This window comes from Rhinolophus hipposideros, assembly GCF_964194185.1.
Source record: "Rhinolophus hipposideros genome assembly, chromosome: 20".
Lineage (NCBI taxonomy): Eukaryota > Metazoa > Chordata > Mammalia > Chiroptera > Rhinolophidae > Rhinolophus > Rhinolophus hipposideros.
In genome coordinates this window covers 40379712-40396906 of record NC_138066.1, presented here as the reverse complement: position 1 = coordinate 40396906, position 17195 = coordinate 40379712, and the positions used below count along the sequence as shown (strand labels likewise).

The window sequence follows — 17195 nt, the reverse complement described above, 5'->3', positions numbered from 1 at the left end:
TGTGTGTAAACATCACGAAAGGATTCTTTCTTTGATGATATATGTTGACATTTAGATGCTCAAAAATGTACATACTGAGAAAGACTTTCTCCTTGACTAAACTTTGTCAGGCTCCTTCTAGCCCTCTTTTCCACTATGCTTCATCCCTGGGCCTTATCTTCTGCAGCTAGCCTTGCTGTAGCAACAATCCTGCTAAGTCAGTTTAGCGAGACTTCTTGATATCTGATTGCCCTGGCCTTTCTTCAGCAAGAATTCTGTTCAATTGGTTTAGCAACAATCCCCCCTACCCTTGATGTCTCCTCTTAGTAATTTTCCATCCACTGCTGCCCTCCCCACCTGTCCCTTTGGCCATAAATCCTTAGCTGTCTTTACTATATTCAGAATTGAGACCAGTTCTATACTGAGGTCTCTTTTTCCCTAATAGTTCCTGAGTGAAATCCCTCTTTTACTACTTTAATTACAGTCTGGCTCTGGTTTTCTTTAACACTATTGACTCATGATAACTGAAATTATCTAAATTGAATTAAATATTATAATGTTCTCTACTTTTGGTTTGGAAGACTGCAGGGCCAGCAATGGGAGCCCCTCCTACCAATGAGTCAACCTTGGAGGTTACAAGAGCATACTCTTAGAAACAGTACAGGAATGAGGTCCAGATCTTGTTTAATTAGTACTATTATTCCAAAGAGCTGAAAAGTCTTCATACACATTTGCTCATTTAGGCTTAAAAAAAAATGTAAGATATTTTATCCTTATGGAAAGTAAAATGGAAATATATGACTCAGGACTGATGGGAGCTTAGACTACCACACATTTACTATGTGTTTTTATTTACTAAAATTCACTCTAATACATCTTGAATTCTAATATTTTTTCTAAAAATGCAAGATATTTACTCATGCTGCAATATCATAAGCACATTGAAATAAACCAGACTATGCGGACTGACAGTCTCTAGGATCTTTATATTTTCAAAGTGGTTTTTCAATAATTTTCTCAAGACTATGTTTCCATTTTATGCAAGATAAAAATGAGTTGCAAAGTAATATTCATTCAATATTTATTACATGCTAGGTTCTATGTTTTAAAAATCTTATTTAATCTTCACAGAAATCCTGTGTATTTTTTTCTAATAATATTCACTAAAGTATATCATGAATTCCACTGTTTCCAAAAATTGCAAGATAATTATTCTTATGTGAAGAACATACCATAAGTACACTAAAATATATCAGACTATGTAGACTAACATAATGTATAGGCTTTTTTTAAATGTCAAAATAGCTTTACATGATTTTCCTAAGATGTCTCAAAAACAAGGCAATTATTCCATTTTATCCATGATGAAAATAGTATTTTGGTTGTAGCTAGCATCTAAAATAACTAGGCTGCAGCATGATCAGATTGGTTATTGTGACTAATTTATCATCTAAATTGGCTTCCACATGGTCATTCCAATCTATTGGTAAACACTTCTTAAATCAAGCCAAAACTTTTTTCCCAAAGACTAGATAATAATACATGTGACATCAGCATTTGAAGGTTACTCCTCAGAAAAGTACCAAAACTTTTTTCTCGAAGACTAGATAATAATCCATGTGTCAACAGAATTTGAAGGTTACTCAGAAAAGTAGAGGGAGTTACTTAAGGCAATTAAAAAAATTACTAAAAGGTCATTCTCCAAAAGCTCAAAACTCGTATTTGACACAGCTAAAAGTCACACAAATCCCTTCTAAAATTATAATTGCAACTAACACTTATTGACTACTCTGTGTCAGACACTCTTATGAGTTTATACGTACCAACTCATCCACTTCTCTTAATAGTCTTATAAGGTATATATTATTATTACCCTTATTTTAGAAACAAGGAAACTAAAATGCAGGGACTTATAGCAAATTTGCACAAGTTTACACAATAAAGAAATGGCAGTCAGGGTCCATTTTGTTATATTGCCTCATGAGATTTTGGATTTTAATGTGGTAAAAAATACAAACACTATATAAAGGTATACAACAAAATTATCCTACTCCCACTTTTGAGTTAAAGTTACTGTATCTCCACACCACTACCAAATGTATGCATGTATGTTTGTATGTGTGTATTATTTTTAAATACAAAGGGATTACTATTACTGATAAACAGATTTTCATTTTTACTATATAAACAATACTATATACCAGGGGTGCCCCCCCAAAAAAATGTATACAAGTGGAGACTTTGGTCAACGTTGCTCAAGCAGTAGTTCTCCATAATCAGAAGTGTATGGACGCTGATGGTAACCACTTCGAGCACCTCTTGCAATTGCATAAGTCAAATGTGACTTGTATTCATCTTTTGTTATCATTATATATTGAGTATTACAATTTTAATAGTTTTTTCCTTTCTTAAAATGTGCATACTTTTTTTTGTACCCCTTTATACACACACATACATTTCAAACTTGTTCAAATTTATTTATAAAATAAACTCTCGGCAACAAAATCACTGTGTGTATCAAGGATTATGTACATTATTACACCAATTTATACTCCTACCAATAGTGAGAATACTCAAAATCTAACTTTTACAAAACTTACAGTGCACATAATAGCCAAACAGTATAAATTCAGTAAGTGTTGAATGGATGAACTATTGGCATTCCTAATTATCTATATTTTAAGAAGTATGCTGAAGGGCTTTACGATATTATGGACAAAAACATCTTGGAAAGAGCAGTGAATAAGAATCTGGAGAACTGTGGCAGTTCCATTCCCACAAATAACTGGGGCGACGATATGTTGTCTTTACACTCTCTCTTCTATGTCTTACTTAATGCATAGCAATGTCCAACTAAGCCAAGTTGACCTTGAGGCTTGCCCAACCTCTACGACTTCTAATTTCCCTTTATTGCTTGAACCATTTAGCTGTATCTTCTACTACTTGGAATAAAAAGGTTTTAGTCGATATATCAGAAGCCTTGGGTGAGTTAGCTAACTTCTCTAATCCTCAATTTTGGACAAATTGGACAAATTTGGAGTTTAAGGGCCTGGGTATTAACCTTGGCTCTGACAGTTTCCTAGTTACATTATTCTGAGCAAGACATTTTACCTCTCTAAGACTTAATTTACTCATCTGTAATATGGAGACACGGGTGAAGAATACGTGAGCTAATACGTGTATATTACAGTAGGCATTCAAATAAGAATTATAATCACTATTACTATCACTCATTAAAAAGTATGACTTTAAAACCTGTAAAGTTTTAAAGTTTCAAATTGGTATCTGATGTTAAAAATAATTTTAGTAACTTCACACCAAATCTGAACAAATTTTATTAACAATAACAGCTAACACATTCTGAGCACTTAATATTTGCCAGTTTTAAACAAGCATTAAACAATGAGATTATCATCAATAGGTAGGCGTGACTACTCGTGAGATAGGATGTATTTTTATCCCCATTTTACAGAAGAAAAAAACAGAACCACACAGTAGTGAAGTGACTTTCTCAGAGTTGGATTACAAACTCAAGCTGTACGACCACAGAGCCAGCTTCTCTCTTAACCACTTTCACAGCATTAACATGTTTTTGTATTGAATAGAGTAAGGTATGTATGTGTATGTGTGTGTATGTGTGCATATACATATATATATATATTTAAAATATATATTGATTTAAATATTGTGTATGTATCTATTTATTTAAAATACATTTATTTAAATATGTGCATATATGTATGTTAATTTTAAAATATATTTATTTATTTAAAAATTAGTTTTCAAGCTCCAAATTATATGTCTTCAGTCTTAAGCAGGCCCTTCCCCATTCTCATTCCTTGAAGACAGAAAATAAGTCAAAGTATTTGGAAATGGAATGAACCTATTTCTGCAAATGGGTCTTCATATATACGTGCGTGGAGGACTAAAATAAATATGCTAAAGAGTACAAAGGTTATATAATGATAGGAAAAAGTTAACCTTCATTATATATTTTACAAGATAAAACAAACAAAACAAGATTGTTTTTTCCACCACTCTTTAACTTGTTAGAAGTTAAAGATCTATTTAAAGATCAGGAAAACTTGTACAAGGTTAACAAACACAGGACACTCTAGTCCCTCCTACTCCATTCTCTCTATACACTTGCCAACAAGATCTGATCAAAAGGTAAATCAGATCATATTACTTCCCATTTCAGCCTAATCCTACAGAGCAGGCTCCTTACCAGGACCCTAAACACTGGCGTCTGCCTACCTCTTCAACTATTTTCTAGAACCCTCCCCTCTGACTTATTCTGCTGAAGCCACACTTGCTTTCTTTCAATTCCTTGAACATGCCAATACTGCTTTCTGCTTCAGGACTTTTGTACTGGGTGTTCCCTCTGCCTGGAAGGCTCTGATCCCAGATCTTCCCACGGATGGCTTCTTTTGTTTTTTTGACACTTTAGTTCAAACATCACCTCTGACTCTCTTTGACCATTCCATAGAAAGAAATCCTACCTCCACCCCAGTCTCTATCCCATTTCCTACTTTATTACCTTCATAGTACTGGTCAATCTCTAAAATAGAAGTATTTATTTATTGGTTATATATTTATTATCAGTCTCTCTCCTAACTAGACTATAAATACCTTGAAGTCAGGGGCCTTAAAATAATTGTCTTTTCCACTACTCTTTTAATTGTGTCTAGAGCAGTGCCTGACATAGTGTAGGCCCTAAACAAATTATCTGTTGAACGATGAAGTAAAAAGCTCAGAAGAATAACAAAGCAAAATACCTTGACTATAGCAGAGACAACAGACAAAATATTAGAATGTCAGAAAGAAAATAGAATGACTACTCTAGCTCTACTTATTTATTTGGCTGGTAATATAAATGCAAGACGTTTAGATGCATGGAAATAGCTAAATTAGTAAGTATAGCACTAATGGCCAGATTAAATTAATGCATTTTGTTAAGAACCACTCTCTGGAAGACATTTCCTTATGGTCAGCTAATCTTTCTCCATTCAACTTTCTTTTTGTTTATTCATAACAAAATATAATTAGGAAAGGAAAGATAACTGGTAAACAATCGAAGATTTTTACTTTAACTTTCAAAGTAATTTCATTCCATGTTAAATCAGAAAATTCTTATCTGCTTCAATTGGCAGAAAATAGGCCACAGAGAAATTTTCACAACATCCTTCCCTAGAACACAGATTTCTTTCATTCAGAAATTTAAAAATGCATTCTCAATTTCTAAATTCTTAGGCCCTTGACAGTCTCTTCAACAGAACTATTTGACAGGATACATATACTTCAAACACTGTAAAGTTAAAAATGAATAGTTCATACATGTAATTAACCAAGTATACCTCTTATTACTGCTTCCCTGTATCACCTCTGTGGTGTCTGACATGTTATTGACTTTGTTACTAAACTTATTTATCTTTTAATAAAGGTTCCCTATTTAAGTTGAAGATCAAACTGGGCAGGCAAATGGAATAGAAAAGTGGTACCGTGTTTCCCTGAAAATAAGACCGGGTCTTACATTAAGGTTTGCTCCGAAAGACGCATAAGGGCTTATGTTCTGGGGATGTCATCCTGAAAAATCATGCTAGGGCTTAGGTTTTATTTTCGGGGAAACATGGTACCTCCAAAACCTCAGGCAATCCAACTAACCTCTACAAGGAAAATGAACTTTCCTTGCTATTTCTTACAAAGAGTGTGGTAAAATGAGGCACACCACCTGATAGCCATCCGATTTGGTTATGCATTATTTTCAGTAATCAATAATACCTTAAACTGCAAGAAAAAGGGAAGATTTCTAAGCAATAAAATTTTATTCAAGTCCAATCACATGAAATTTATTCTATTTTTAGATATCAGAACGAAGTAAGTATTTCAGTAAAATGTTACTAAGCTATTTTACTGATTTTTATCTAATGACCCAACAATCAAAGTAGATTTTCACTCAGTTACTTGAAGATGCCTAAAAAAATAAGCAATATAAGAGGCATGACTTATGCTTTACAAAAGTACAGAATAAAGAAGTACTATTATTTTAATGAAAATTATAAATATTGTAAAAGTTTCATTTGAAATAGATGGAAGAGTAAAAATTCCATTTTCCCCTCTCTTCTCTTATTTTCTTTAAAATTGTCATATGACAATCAAACCTTCCCACTGTCTAGCTCAATCCTAGACACATAGGAAGTGGTCAATATATCCTTTGGGAATGACTTAATTTTTTGCCTCCATGCACTCATAACCCATCAATACGAGTCAACTTACTGACACAGGATATAGATTGATAATGTTAAAAGAAATCTAACAAAGTGACCCATATTTTCACACAATAGCATCATTCAACATTCTAAAATTTCTTCCCTGAAAAAGCGTAAAAGAATAAAAATTCATTTACTAAAGACACAGTTTGACACCTAACAACTTGATCTGAATGGGTAATACATATTCTGAGATCATATTAAAGGCAGTGCAATCCACAATTTATGAATGATAGTAAGTTATCCTAAGAAGTTTGAGGAATGTACAATGGAGAGAAAAATATCTAAATCATCTTTTAAAAATAGATATGAAATATACAAATCAGGATTTCAAGCAAAAATATGATTGATGCACCTTTGCTGAACTATGAAGCTCTTATTATCCTAAAATTATAATATCTCCATCTGTTAATCTGACGTGAGCAAGCTGATAAATGGAATCAGAACAACAGTGTATTCTGGCAAAACTTGAAATTTCTTGAAAGCCTAGTAAAATATGTCCACAACAGATGGATCATTTAGCAAATAAATATATCAATCTGTCAAACTGAGTACTGTTCTAATTCCCTAAATTAAAATCAGTAGGAGCTCCAAGAGTCTGTGACATTAGGAAGGCCAAAACGGAAAAATCTAAAGATGCACATAAACATATCTGATAACGACCTAAAGTGTCATACTGTTAGGTTTCCTGTTAAACATACTAAATTTAGGTAAAGTCCTTACCAGTTAACTTCTTCACAGGTTGGAGCCGAACACTGATAGACTGATGTGTGAGTAAGGGGGAGGATGGAAGAGAGCGAGACATGCCCTCCATAATCCGAATGTGCTGCATACCTTCACTCACTGGAAGTGGTGGGACGGCGTAGTCTGGCTCAAAAGCACAGTCGCTTTCTGTGGAGATGCCACCTGTTAGAAGAGGATGAAACAAAAGAGCTGGTGAGAAAAGATTCTTCCTTCTCTATTAAAACTTATCTTAACATACCACCTCACCCCAGTCAAAATGGCTATCATCAATAAATCAACAAACAACAAATGCTGGCGCGGATGTGGAGAAAAGGGAACGCTAGTGCACTGTTGGTGGGACTGCAGATTAGTGCAGCCACTATGGAAAACCTTATGGAGGTATCTCAGGAATCTGAAAATGGAACTACCCTATGATCCAGTAATTCCACTCCTAGGCATCTACCCGGAGAAATCCAAAACTCCAATTCAAAAATCAGTATGCACTCCTATGTTTATTGCAGCACTTTACACAATAGCCAAGATATGGAAACAACCGAAATGCCCATCAGTAGACGACTGGATTAAGAAGCTGTGGTACATTTATACAATGGAGTATTACGCAGCCATAAAGAAGAAAGAAATCTTATCATTTGCAACAACATGGATGGATCTAGAGAACATTATGTTAAGTGAAATAAGTCAGAAAGAGAAAGACAAGTACCATATGATCTCACTTATATGCGGAATCTAAAGAAAAGAACATGTGAATGAACTAATCAGAGACAGTTTTGAGGACACAAAGAAAAAACCAAGAGTTGTTAGATGGGTGGGGTGGGGGGTTTGGGGATAAGGGGAAAGGTGAAGGGATTAGGAAGCAGCTGGTAACCACAAGATGGCCTCAGAGTTTTTTGAAAATTAATTTGGGGAACTTATTCAATAATGTTGTAAAGATTTTGTTGGGTATCCGATGAACATGCGTCCTATTTGGGAGACCACCTCAGAGATAATGTGGATGCCTGATCATGGCATTGTACACCAGAAGCTAAACATCAAGGAATGCCAACTATAATTTTATATATATAATGTGATGGCTCGGTGTGAGGTCGGAGGGATAATGGATGGGGGGAGGGGGGTTCACAGTGTGAGGGATATAAATGATGAATGTTTAAGTATTACCTTGTCTTGTACACCTGAAACTAAAAAAAAAAAAAAAAAAAAAAAAAAACTTAACAGCCAAAAAGCGGAAACAATGTCATTAACTGGTGAATACATAAACAAAATGTGGTATATCTATACAATGGAATATTATTTAGCAATAAAAAGAATTATGGTCTGCTTCATGCTACAAAGATAGTTTTCAAGATAAATCTTGAAAACATCATGCTAGGTGAAAGACGCCAGACCCAAAGGTCACATGTTGTAAGATTCCATTTTTAGGAAATATTCAGAACAGGTAAATCCAGTGAGAAAGTAAACTGGTGGTTGCCAGGAACTACAAGGAGGGAGGAACGGGGAGAGACTGCTTGAAGGTACAGGGTTTCCTTTTGGGGTGAAGGATGCACAACATTGTAAATGTACTAAAAGCCACTGAATTGTACACTTTAAAATGTTTAAAATGGTGAACTTTAAAAAAATTTTATGTTGATATATACCATACATATTTATTCAAACCAGAAGCCTAGTAATCTTTGTTAATTTCTTCCCGACACATCCCTTTGCAACAAAAGCATTAGCAGTTCTGCAGATTATCAGCTTAAATTTCACATCTGCATGTTCTCTCCATTTCTCCTACCACTACCATAGTCGAGACCACTATTATTTATCCCCAAAACTTCTGTTGGTAGAAATCTAGATTACTACTTAATCCTTGGATTTTAGAAATTACCAGGATATGTCTTAACTTTTTCCTTCTCCTTAGACTCTGGATGCTTTTGTTTACTATGCTGACAAATCCTTCTCTTCCAACTGTTCTTTTTCCTCTCTCTGGTACTGTGATCAGATGGAGATTGTATATCCTAGACCTATTTTTCAAGTTTCTTTCTCTCATAAAGATTTCTAATCTTTGGGCTTTCATGAATAAACTTGAGACTGATTTATCTGGAATGATATTATTTTAGAGGTTTATAAACAAAAGGCATGCCATTAGTATAATTCACTGATTAATTTTTTTTGAGCAAAAATTTTTATTGAGCAAAATCAACATTAGATTTTTTAAAAGCAATATATCTAGAAGAATGCATTTGATTTAGTGAAGCTCCTCTTTTCACTTGAAGTGTTCCAATGTTAAAACTTAGCTGATAATTTTAGAATCTAATAACACTCCTTAAGGAATAATACTGCAATTAGTCCAGTCTGGATGGCCTAGTTTACTTTTCTGCTTAAAAATATTTTCCTACATCTTCTCTGTCCCATAAATTGTGCTTGAACTCATTGACACTAAGGAAAAAAACTAAAAATATATGTTTCAACTAAAGAAAAGTACTGGTAAGCGTTCACAGAATTTGACTGTGTTAGTCAATCTTTCTCGGGTAAATAGCAACCTCAAAATCTCAGTAGTCTACAACAACATTACCTTTATGCTCATGATGTCTGCAGGCTGACTATAATAGGTCAGCTGATCTAAGCTGGGCTATCAGGTTCAGAACTATTCTGAAGTGTCATTGATATTGAGCCTAGTCACCAAAGAGGCAGTGAGTACATGGGGAATGCTCTTTTCCTGGTAGATCACAGGAATGCAGAAGGCCAAGTCAAATCAGAGGAGCACACTAAGACATTCCAGTTGGCACCCTTTAGTGGAAACTACTGAAAAGTTGCATAACAAAAGGAATGAATGTATAATTTTATAATAGGAAGTGAAAAATTGGGAATCCAATTTACCAAGCATATCAGATAATATTTACTGGTGATCCAAATTACTTAATCTTTATTTTCTATCTTTTTTTCTCCCTAACATGCTTCCTGCTTCGATCAACCAAATACAAGTTACTGAAATAATGTGATAGAGATACGGCAGAATAAAATAAACTGCTAATTTGGCAGAAAAAAATTCAGTTATGCTGGACACCTAGTGATTAGATATTCAAAAGTTGAACTAAGAAAGGACAGAGATATCAAGTATATGAACATAAAAGGAATGTTAGGAGTAGTGATGATTCAATAAAAATTTCAGTCATCACTAGTCTTATATTTAATAGATGATTATTAATATTAAAGTTTAAGTTAATAAAAAATTCCATAGCCTAAGGCAATACCTAGATAACTGCCTTCTAATTTTTCATGTTATATAAATAACCACAAATAATACTTATAAATCAAAAACCACCAGCATGATAATTCACTGAACTATACATCTGATTTGCAAATTTTTCAGTTTACATGTTATAATTCAGTACAATTTTATTTTTTTTAAAGTACATAGAAAAATAAAACAAAACATAGCATGGTGATAAACTAGCCCCTAAAGTCAAAGAGCTCTTACATATTTCTGAAACAAAGGGGTTTTGCCTAAATTATTCCAAACGTCCTTTTAAATCAAGGCTTATACCAACCACTCTGTTACTTGGTAATAGTCTCATAACAAGTACATCCATTAGGCAGGAAACAGGCCAAGAGAAGTGTAAAAAGACAGCATGATGGCCTATAAAGAAAATTCTGAGGAATCTCCAAAAAAAATAAAAATAAAAAGCTTATACAAGAATCCAGTGTCTTCCTATATATTAGCAATGACCACTTGGAAAATAATAATGTAAAAAAACAGTATTATTAAACTAGTGCTATTAAAAACACGAAATAATTAGAAATAAATCTAACAAAATATGTATGATAGCATAATATTTGTAAGCCGAAAACTATAAAACATGATGAAAGAAATAAAAGACCTAAAAGGAGAGATATACTGTGTTTGTGGGTCTGAAGATTCCTTATCAAGATGTTAATTCTCCTCAATCTATGGGTTTGAAACAATCCCAATGCAAACCCAGTAGGCAGTATTTTTTGGTAGAAATCAACAAACCGATTTTAAAATTTGTATGTAAAGACAAAGGAACTTAAGATAGACAAAACAATTTTGAACAAAGAAAAAGCCTAGAGTCTCACAGTACTTAATTTCAAGACTAAATGTAAAAGACAGTAATCCAAAGAGTATATGGATTGACAAAAGAATAGACACCCAATCAATGGAACAGACTAGAGTCCAGAAAAAGACCCACATAGATATAGTCAACTAAATTTTGACAAAGGTGCAAGGGCAACTCAATGTCAAAAATACAATCTTTACAACAAACAGATTTGGAACAATTACATATACAACAAATCTTTACAACAAACAGATTTGGAACAATTACATATACACATGAAAAACATCAACCTATACCTTCACCACATATGACAAATTGAAATGGTTCACAGACCTTAATGTAAAGCCTAAAATCACAAAACTTCTAGAAGAAAACATAGGAGAAAAATCTGTGTGATTTTGTGTCAGGCAAAATTTTTTTTACAATGGACCCAAAAAAGATGACCCACATAAGAAAAACTGATAAGCTGGAATTCACAAAAATTTAAAATTCTAACTCTTTAAAACATACTATTACAAAATGAAAAACCAGTACCAACTGAGAGACATATTTGTAAACTACATATCTGATTAAGAACTGTTATTTAGAATATAAGAACTCTCTTAATTAAATAACAAGAAACTACCCCAATTTAAAAAATAGGCTAAAGATTTGAACAGACACTACACAACGTAAGAGATATGTATGTCAGATAAGCACGTGAAAAGATGCTCAACATCACTAATCATCAGGGAACTACAAATTAGAAGATGTCACTACACACCTAAGTGAAATGGCTAAAATTAAGCTAACAAAACCAAGTGCTAGAAAGGATGAACTAGAACACTTACATATTGCTGATGAAATACCAAACATTATGTACAACTTTGGGAAACAGTTTGACATTTTAAACATAAACTTACCATATGACCCAGCAATCCAATACTTGGACATTTATCCCCCAAAAATGAAGACACATTGCTCCCCCCAATTCAAACAGTAGACTTATTCATGATTTCCCCAAACTGAAAACTACCCAAAAGTCCATCAACTGTGAATGGGTAAACAAATTGTGGGATATACCGGGAGTGCCAAAAAAATGTATACAAGTGGACATTTTGGTCAATGTTGCTCAAGCAGTAGTTCGCTGAAATTACAAGTGTCTGTACACTGATGGTAACCACTTTGAGCACCTCTTGTAATTGCAGAAGTCAAACATGACTTGTATTCATCTTTTATTATCAGTATATATAGAGTATTATAATTTTAATACAGTTTCCCTTTCTTAAAATGTGTATATGTTTTTTGGCACCCTCTGTCCATACAATTGAATATTACTTGGCAATAAAATAAACCACTGACATATGCAAAAAGAAATTAAAAAAAAAAAGAATGAACCTCAAGAGCATTAAAGCATAAAGAGCCAGAATCAAAAGACTACATACTGTATGGTTTCATTTATAGAATATTGTAAAACATATTATAGTAACAGTTGACAAGGAGACAAGGGTTGGAGTTGGGGGGAAAGGGACTGACTACAAAAGGGCATGATGAAACTTTATATGATGATGAAAATAAACTATACTTGGTTTTACTGGTAATTACCTGACCATCTACGTTTGTAAAAATTCATGGTACTATATACTTAAGAGGGGCAAATCTGACTGTATATAAACTTCAATAAACCTGATTTTAAAAGTCCTAAAGAACTTTGTGATAATATGGTGACTGTATGTACATTTATGATTTGCAAACTTTTCTGATTGCATGTTTTATTTCAATGAAAGTCTACTTTTTAAAAGTACAGTGAAAAATAAAAAAGTATGGAGAAAAAAGTAGTATAGGTGATAAACTAGCCCCAGAAACAAGGGTAATCATGTCAGACATATTGTACATGGTAACAACGCATAATTCGTCAAAGTGCTCTCATAGGTTTCTGAAACACGGCGGTTTGGCCTAGATGATTTCTCACGTTGTTTCAAGGCAAGATTTATTCCACTCTGAGTCTGTACCATTCTCACAAGTTCATGTATTAATCACAAAATGAGGCACAGAAAGTTTAATAATTAACACAGAATCACAAAATTAGAAGCAGAAGATAATTAGAAACCAAAATCCTTACTACAGTCTATAAGGCTCTACACGATCTGGTCCCACCTACTTAATTCTCTGACTTCATCGCTTCCCACTTCCGTCGTCATTTCACAATGCTTCTGTCACACTGGCCTTTCAGTTCCTTGATCTGGCCAAATTTATTCCCAATTTATGACCTTTGCCTGTTTCTTCTACCTAAAACACTCAGTCCCAGGATCTTTGCAAAACTGGCTCACCTTTGTCTTTATAAGGTCCTAGCTCAAATGTCACCTCCTCAGAAAGGCCTACCCGGACTGATTTAACCTAAAGTTATCCCCCACTCTTTTCTCCACCTCTCATTCTCTATCACATAATCCTATTTTATTTTCTTGATAGCACTTACTACCTGAAATAACCTGCTTTCTTTATTTATCTCACTCCTCTAGAATGAAAGCATCATAACAATAGGGATTTTTTTCTCTGGCTTCTTTATTGCTCTTGCCCCTCAGCCTGATTAGAACCTGGTACTGGGGCAGCCTCTGGGTGGGCAAGAGTGGCACGGCTGACTCAGGCCTCTAGTCTTCTGCGGGGGCCCAGATCTGGCCCTTTCATCTGCCTGGGATGCTCTGCCCTAGCATATCCTGTCTGTGTTCTCTTCTCAAGCATGGTCTCAGAATAGAACATCTTTCCTTAAAGTCTTTAATGCACTGGCTAGGATCTCAAGACACAGTTGAAGAAAGCAGTGAGAGCGGGCATCAGAGAGGGAAAATTCAGCTTTTCCCTACCGTCTGCATCAAAGAGATGCAAATTGAAAGGAATCTTAGTGAGATGAATTCTATGTGAAAAAGCCTTTAGAAGGAGCACTGATCTTTTTTTGCAGGAGAGAAATCAGAGAGACAAATCATGAATGTAAGAATGGTAAGAAAGATTCAGTAACCATTATCCCCATTAGAGATATGGGAGATTTCAAAATGAAAAGAAACTCTTCAAATAATTTTAGAGCATGAGAGCATTTGGTCTACAGTCTACAGTCTACAAACTGTACATGAGATCTCACACTGCAGACAAACTTTATTAATGTAATCAATGCGGAAAGTTCTTTAGAAACACCTCTAGTCTTGTGGTGCTCAGAGAATATTGGGAAGAAACTCTATGAACACAAAGACTTACAGCAAAACCTTCAATGGGATCACTCATTTACTGCTCATCAGAGAATCCATCCACACTGGGGAGAAACTCCAAAAAGGAATGACTGAGAAAAAGCCTTCAGTAGGAACATTAAGCTCACAATGCCTATGTGAATACACACAAGAGAGAAACACTATGACTATAATGAAGTCAGAAAAGCTTTCAAAAGGGACTATATTTAATCTCACTGAACACATGAGTAAATCCTGGGAAGAAAGTCTGTGAATGCAATGACTGCGGATACGTTTTCAGAAGTTACTCATACCCTGGGAAAAAAGTGAGCACACACAGAGAAGAAAAACCATATACGTGTAACGAATGTGAGAAAGGCTTTAATGGTCCCTTTAGACTTTACAGACATGAGAATTCACACTGGAGAGGGAACACAAATATATACAATGTGGGAAAGGCTTCAGCCCCAAATTTTCCCTGTTCTACATAACAGAATTAATATAAAGACACAAATCATGAGTGTCTTACAAATACCAGCAAGGATATAGATATGAAAAACATGACTAGTTTGAGGAGAGGCAGGATAAGCCTATTCCAACTTCCCTTGCCCAGTGAATACAAATATAAACCCTTGAAAGAATACATAGAGCTCACTTCCAGTTTCCTAAAAGGGAGGGGAAAACCCCCAACTGAGAAGTACAGGTGAAGCGCACAGTACAGGAGCACAGGCTTACTGAAAGACTGAGACCCGACCTTAGACCTATAGAATGCTTCCCCTCCTGCATGCCTTACCATTCCATTACTATTTACCACATTTCTTTTTACCCAATTTAGCATGTGCACTTTTCAGCAGAAACTTACAAGGCGTACTAAAAAGCAAAAAACACAATTTGAAGAGACAAACATACATCAGAACCAGACCTAGATATGGCAGGGATGTTGGAATCATCAAACCGTGAATTTAAATACTTAGGTATAATTCTAATAAACTATGTACAAGATACATATGAGAAAAACTACAAAACTCTAATGAAAGAAATCTAAGCTCTAAATAGATGCAGAGAGAGTCCGTGTTCCTGGATAGGAAGAATTAATATTGTCAAAATGTTGGTTCTTCCCAACCTGATTTATTAGATTCAATGCAATCCCAATTAAATCCCAGGAAGTTATTTTGTTGATATCAACAAACTGATTCTAATGTTTACATGGAGAGGCAAAAGACACAGAATGGTCAACTCGACATCTGAAGGGGAAGAACAAAGACGGAGGGCTGACACTACTGAACTTCCAGACTTACTATAAAGCAACAGTAAGCAAGGCAGTGTGGTACTGTGAAGAAATGAACAAACAGATCCATGGAACAGAACAGAAAGCCCAGAAATAGACCCCCAGTCAACAGAACTTTGACAAAGGAGCGAAGTGGCAATACAATAGAGAAAAGATAGTCTTTTCAACAAATGGTGCTGGGACAATTGGACATCCACATTCAAAAAAAATGAATCTAGAAACAGACTTTCTACCCTTCACAAAACAATTATAACTCAATACATGTCACACACCTAAATATAACACGTAAAACTATAAAACTCCTGGAAGATAACATAGGAGAAAATCTGTATGACCTTGGATATGGCAGGCGCTTTTTAGCTACAACCCTACAGGCACAATCCCTGAAAGAAATAATTGATAAGCTAGACTGCATTAAAATTTAAAACTTCTCTGTGAAAGACACTGCCAAGAATATAAGAAAAGCCTCAGACTGGGAGAAAATATTTGCAAAAGACACATTTGATAAAGAGCTATTAGCCAAAATACACAAACTCAACAACAAGAAAATGTAAAGCACAGGCAAAAGATCTGAAGACATCTCACCAAAGAAAGTACATACATGGCAAATAAGTATATGAAAAGATATTCAATAGTACATGTCATTAAAGAATTGCAAATTAAAACAATGAGATACTACTACACACCTATAAGAATGGCCAAAATCCAAAACACTAACAACACCAAATGCTGGCAAGGATGTAGAACAAAAAGGAACTCATTCACTGCTGATGGAAATGCAAAGTGGTCAATTCACTTTGGAAGACAGTTTGGCAGTTTCTTAAAGAACTAAACACTCTTTTACCTTACAATCCAGCAATTAGAGCTTCTTGGTATTTACCCAAATGAGTTGAAACCTTACATTCACAGAAAAACCTGCACATGGATGTTGACAGCAGCTTTATTCATCATGGTCAAACTTGGATACAACCAGGATGCCCTTCAGTAGGCGGATGGATAAACTGTGAGGCATCCAGACAATGGAGTGCTAAAAAGAATGAGCTATCACACCATGAAAAGACAAGGAGGAACCTTAAATGTAATACTAAGTGAAAGAAGCCAATCAGAAAGAGTACTATATAATTCCAACTGTATTAACATTCTGGAAAATGCAAAGCTATGGAAACAGTAAAAAGATCAGTGGTTTCCAGGGACTGGGGCAGAGAGGGATGAATAGTCACGAGCACAGAGGATTTCCAGGGCAGTGAAACTATTCTGCAGGACACTAATGGTAGATACATGTCATACATTTGTCCAAACCCATATAACACCAAGAGTGAGCCCTAATGTAAAGTATGGACTTTGGGTGATGATGTGTCAATGTAGGTTCATCGATTATAACAAGTGTGCCACTCTGGTGGGGGATGTTGACAGTGGGGCAGGCTGTGCAAGTGTGGGTGCACGGGGCATATAGGTATTCTGTGTACTTTCCATTCCATCTTACTGTGAACCTAAACTACTTTAAAATATAAAATCTATTTTTTAATGTAAATACACAAACATAAAAACAAACAAAAAAGGATACACAGAGTAGCTAGCTGAGGACTGAAAATAAATAGTAACGGGCAGATTGGGAAAGAAGTACAGAATATATATAGTTCCACTGAAGTGGTGGTAAGTTTACCATATT

General features: G+C 34.8%; 1 protein-coding gene across 8 annotated transcripts in view; it reads right to left on the bottom strand.

The window, feature by feature from the left end:
- TANC2 (tetratricopeptide repeat, ankyrin repeat and coiled-coil containing 2) overlaps positions 1-17195 on the bottom strand; it is a 266923-nt gene that overhangs the window by 167523 nt on the left and 82205 nt on the right. For 5 of the 8 annotated variants that reach the window (XM_081027315.1, XM_081027317.1, XM_081027318.1 and 2 more), the window contains one exon: positions 6972-7154. In XM_081027315.1, coding sequence (XP_080883441.1) covers positions 6972-7154 — 183 coding nt within the window. The remainder of the gene's footprint in view (positions 1-6971; positions 7155-17195) is intronic. The other 3 variants (XM_081027319.1, XM_081027322.1, XM_081027323.1) reach the window with 1 other exon arrangement.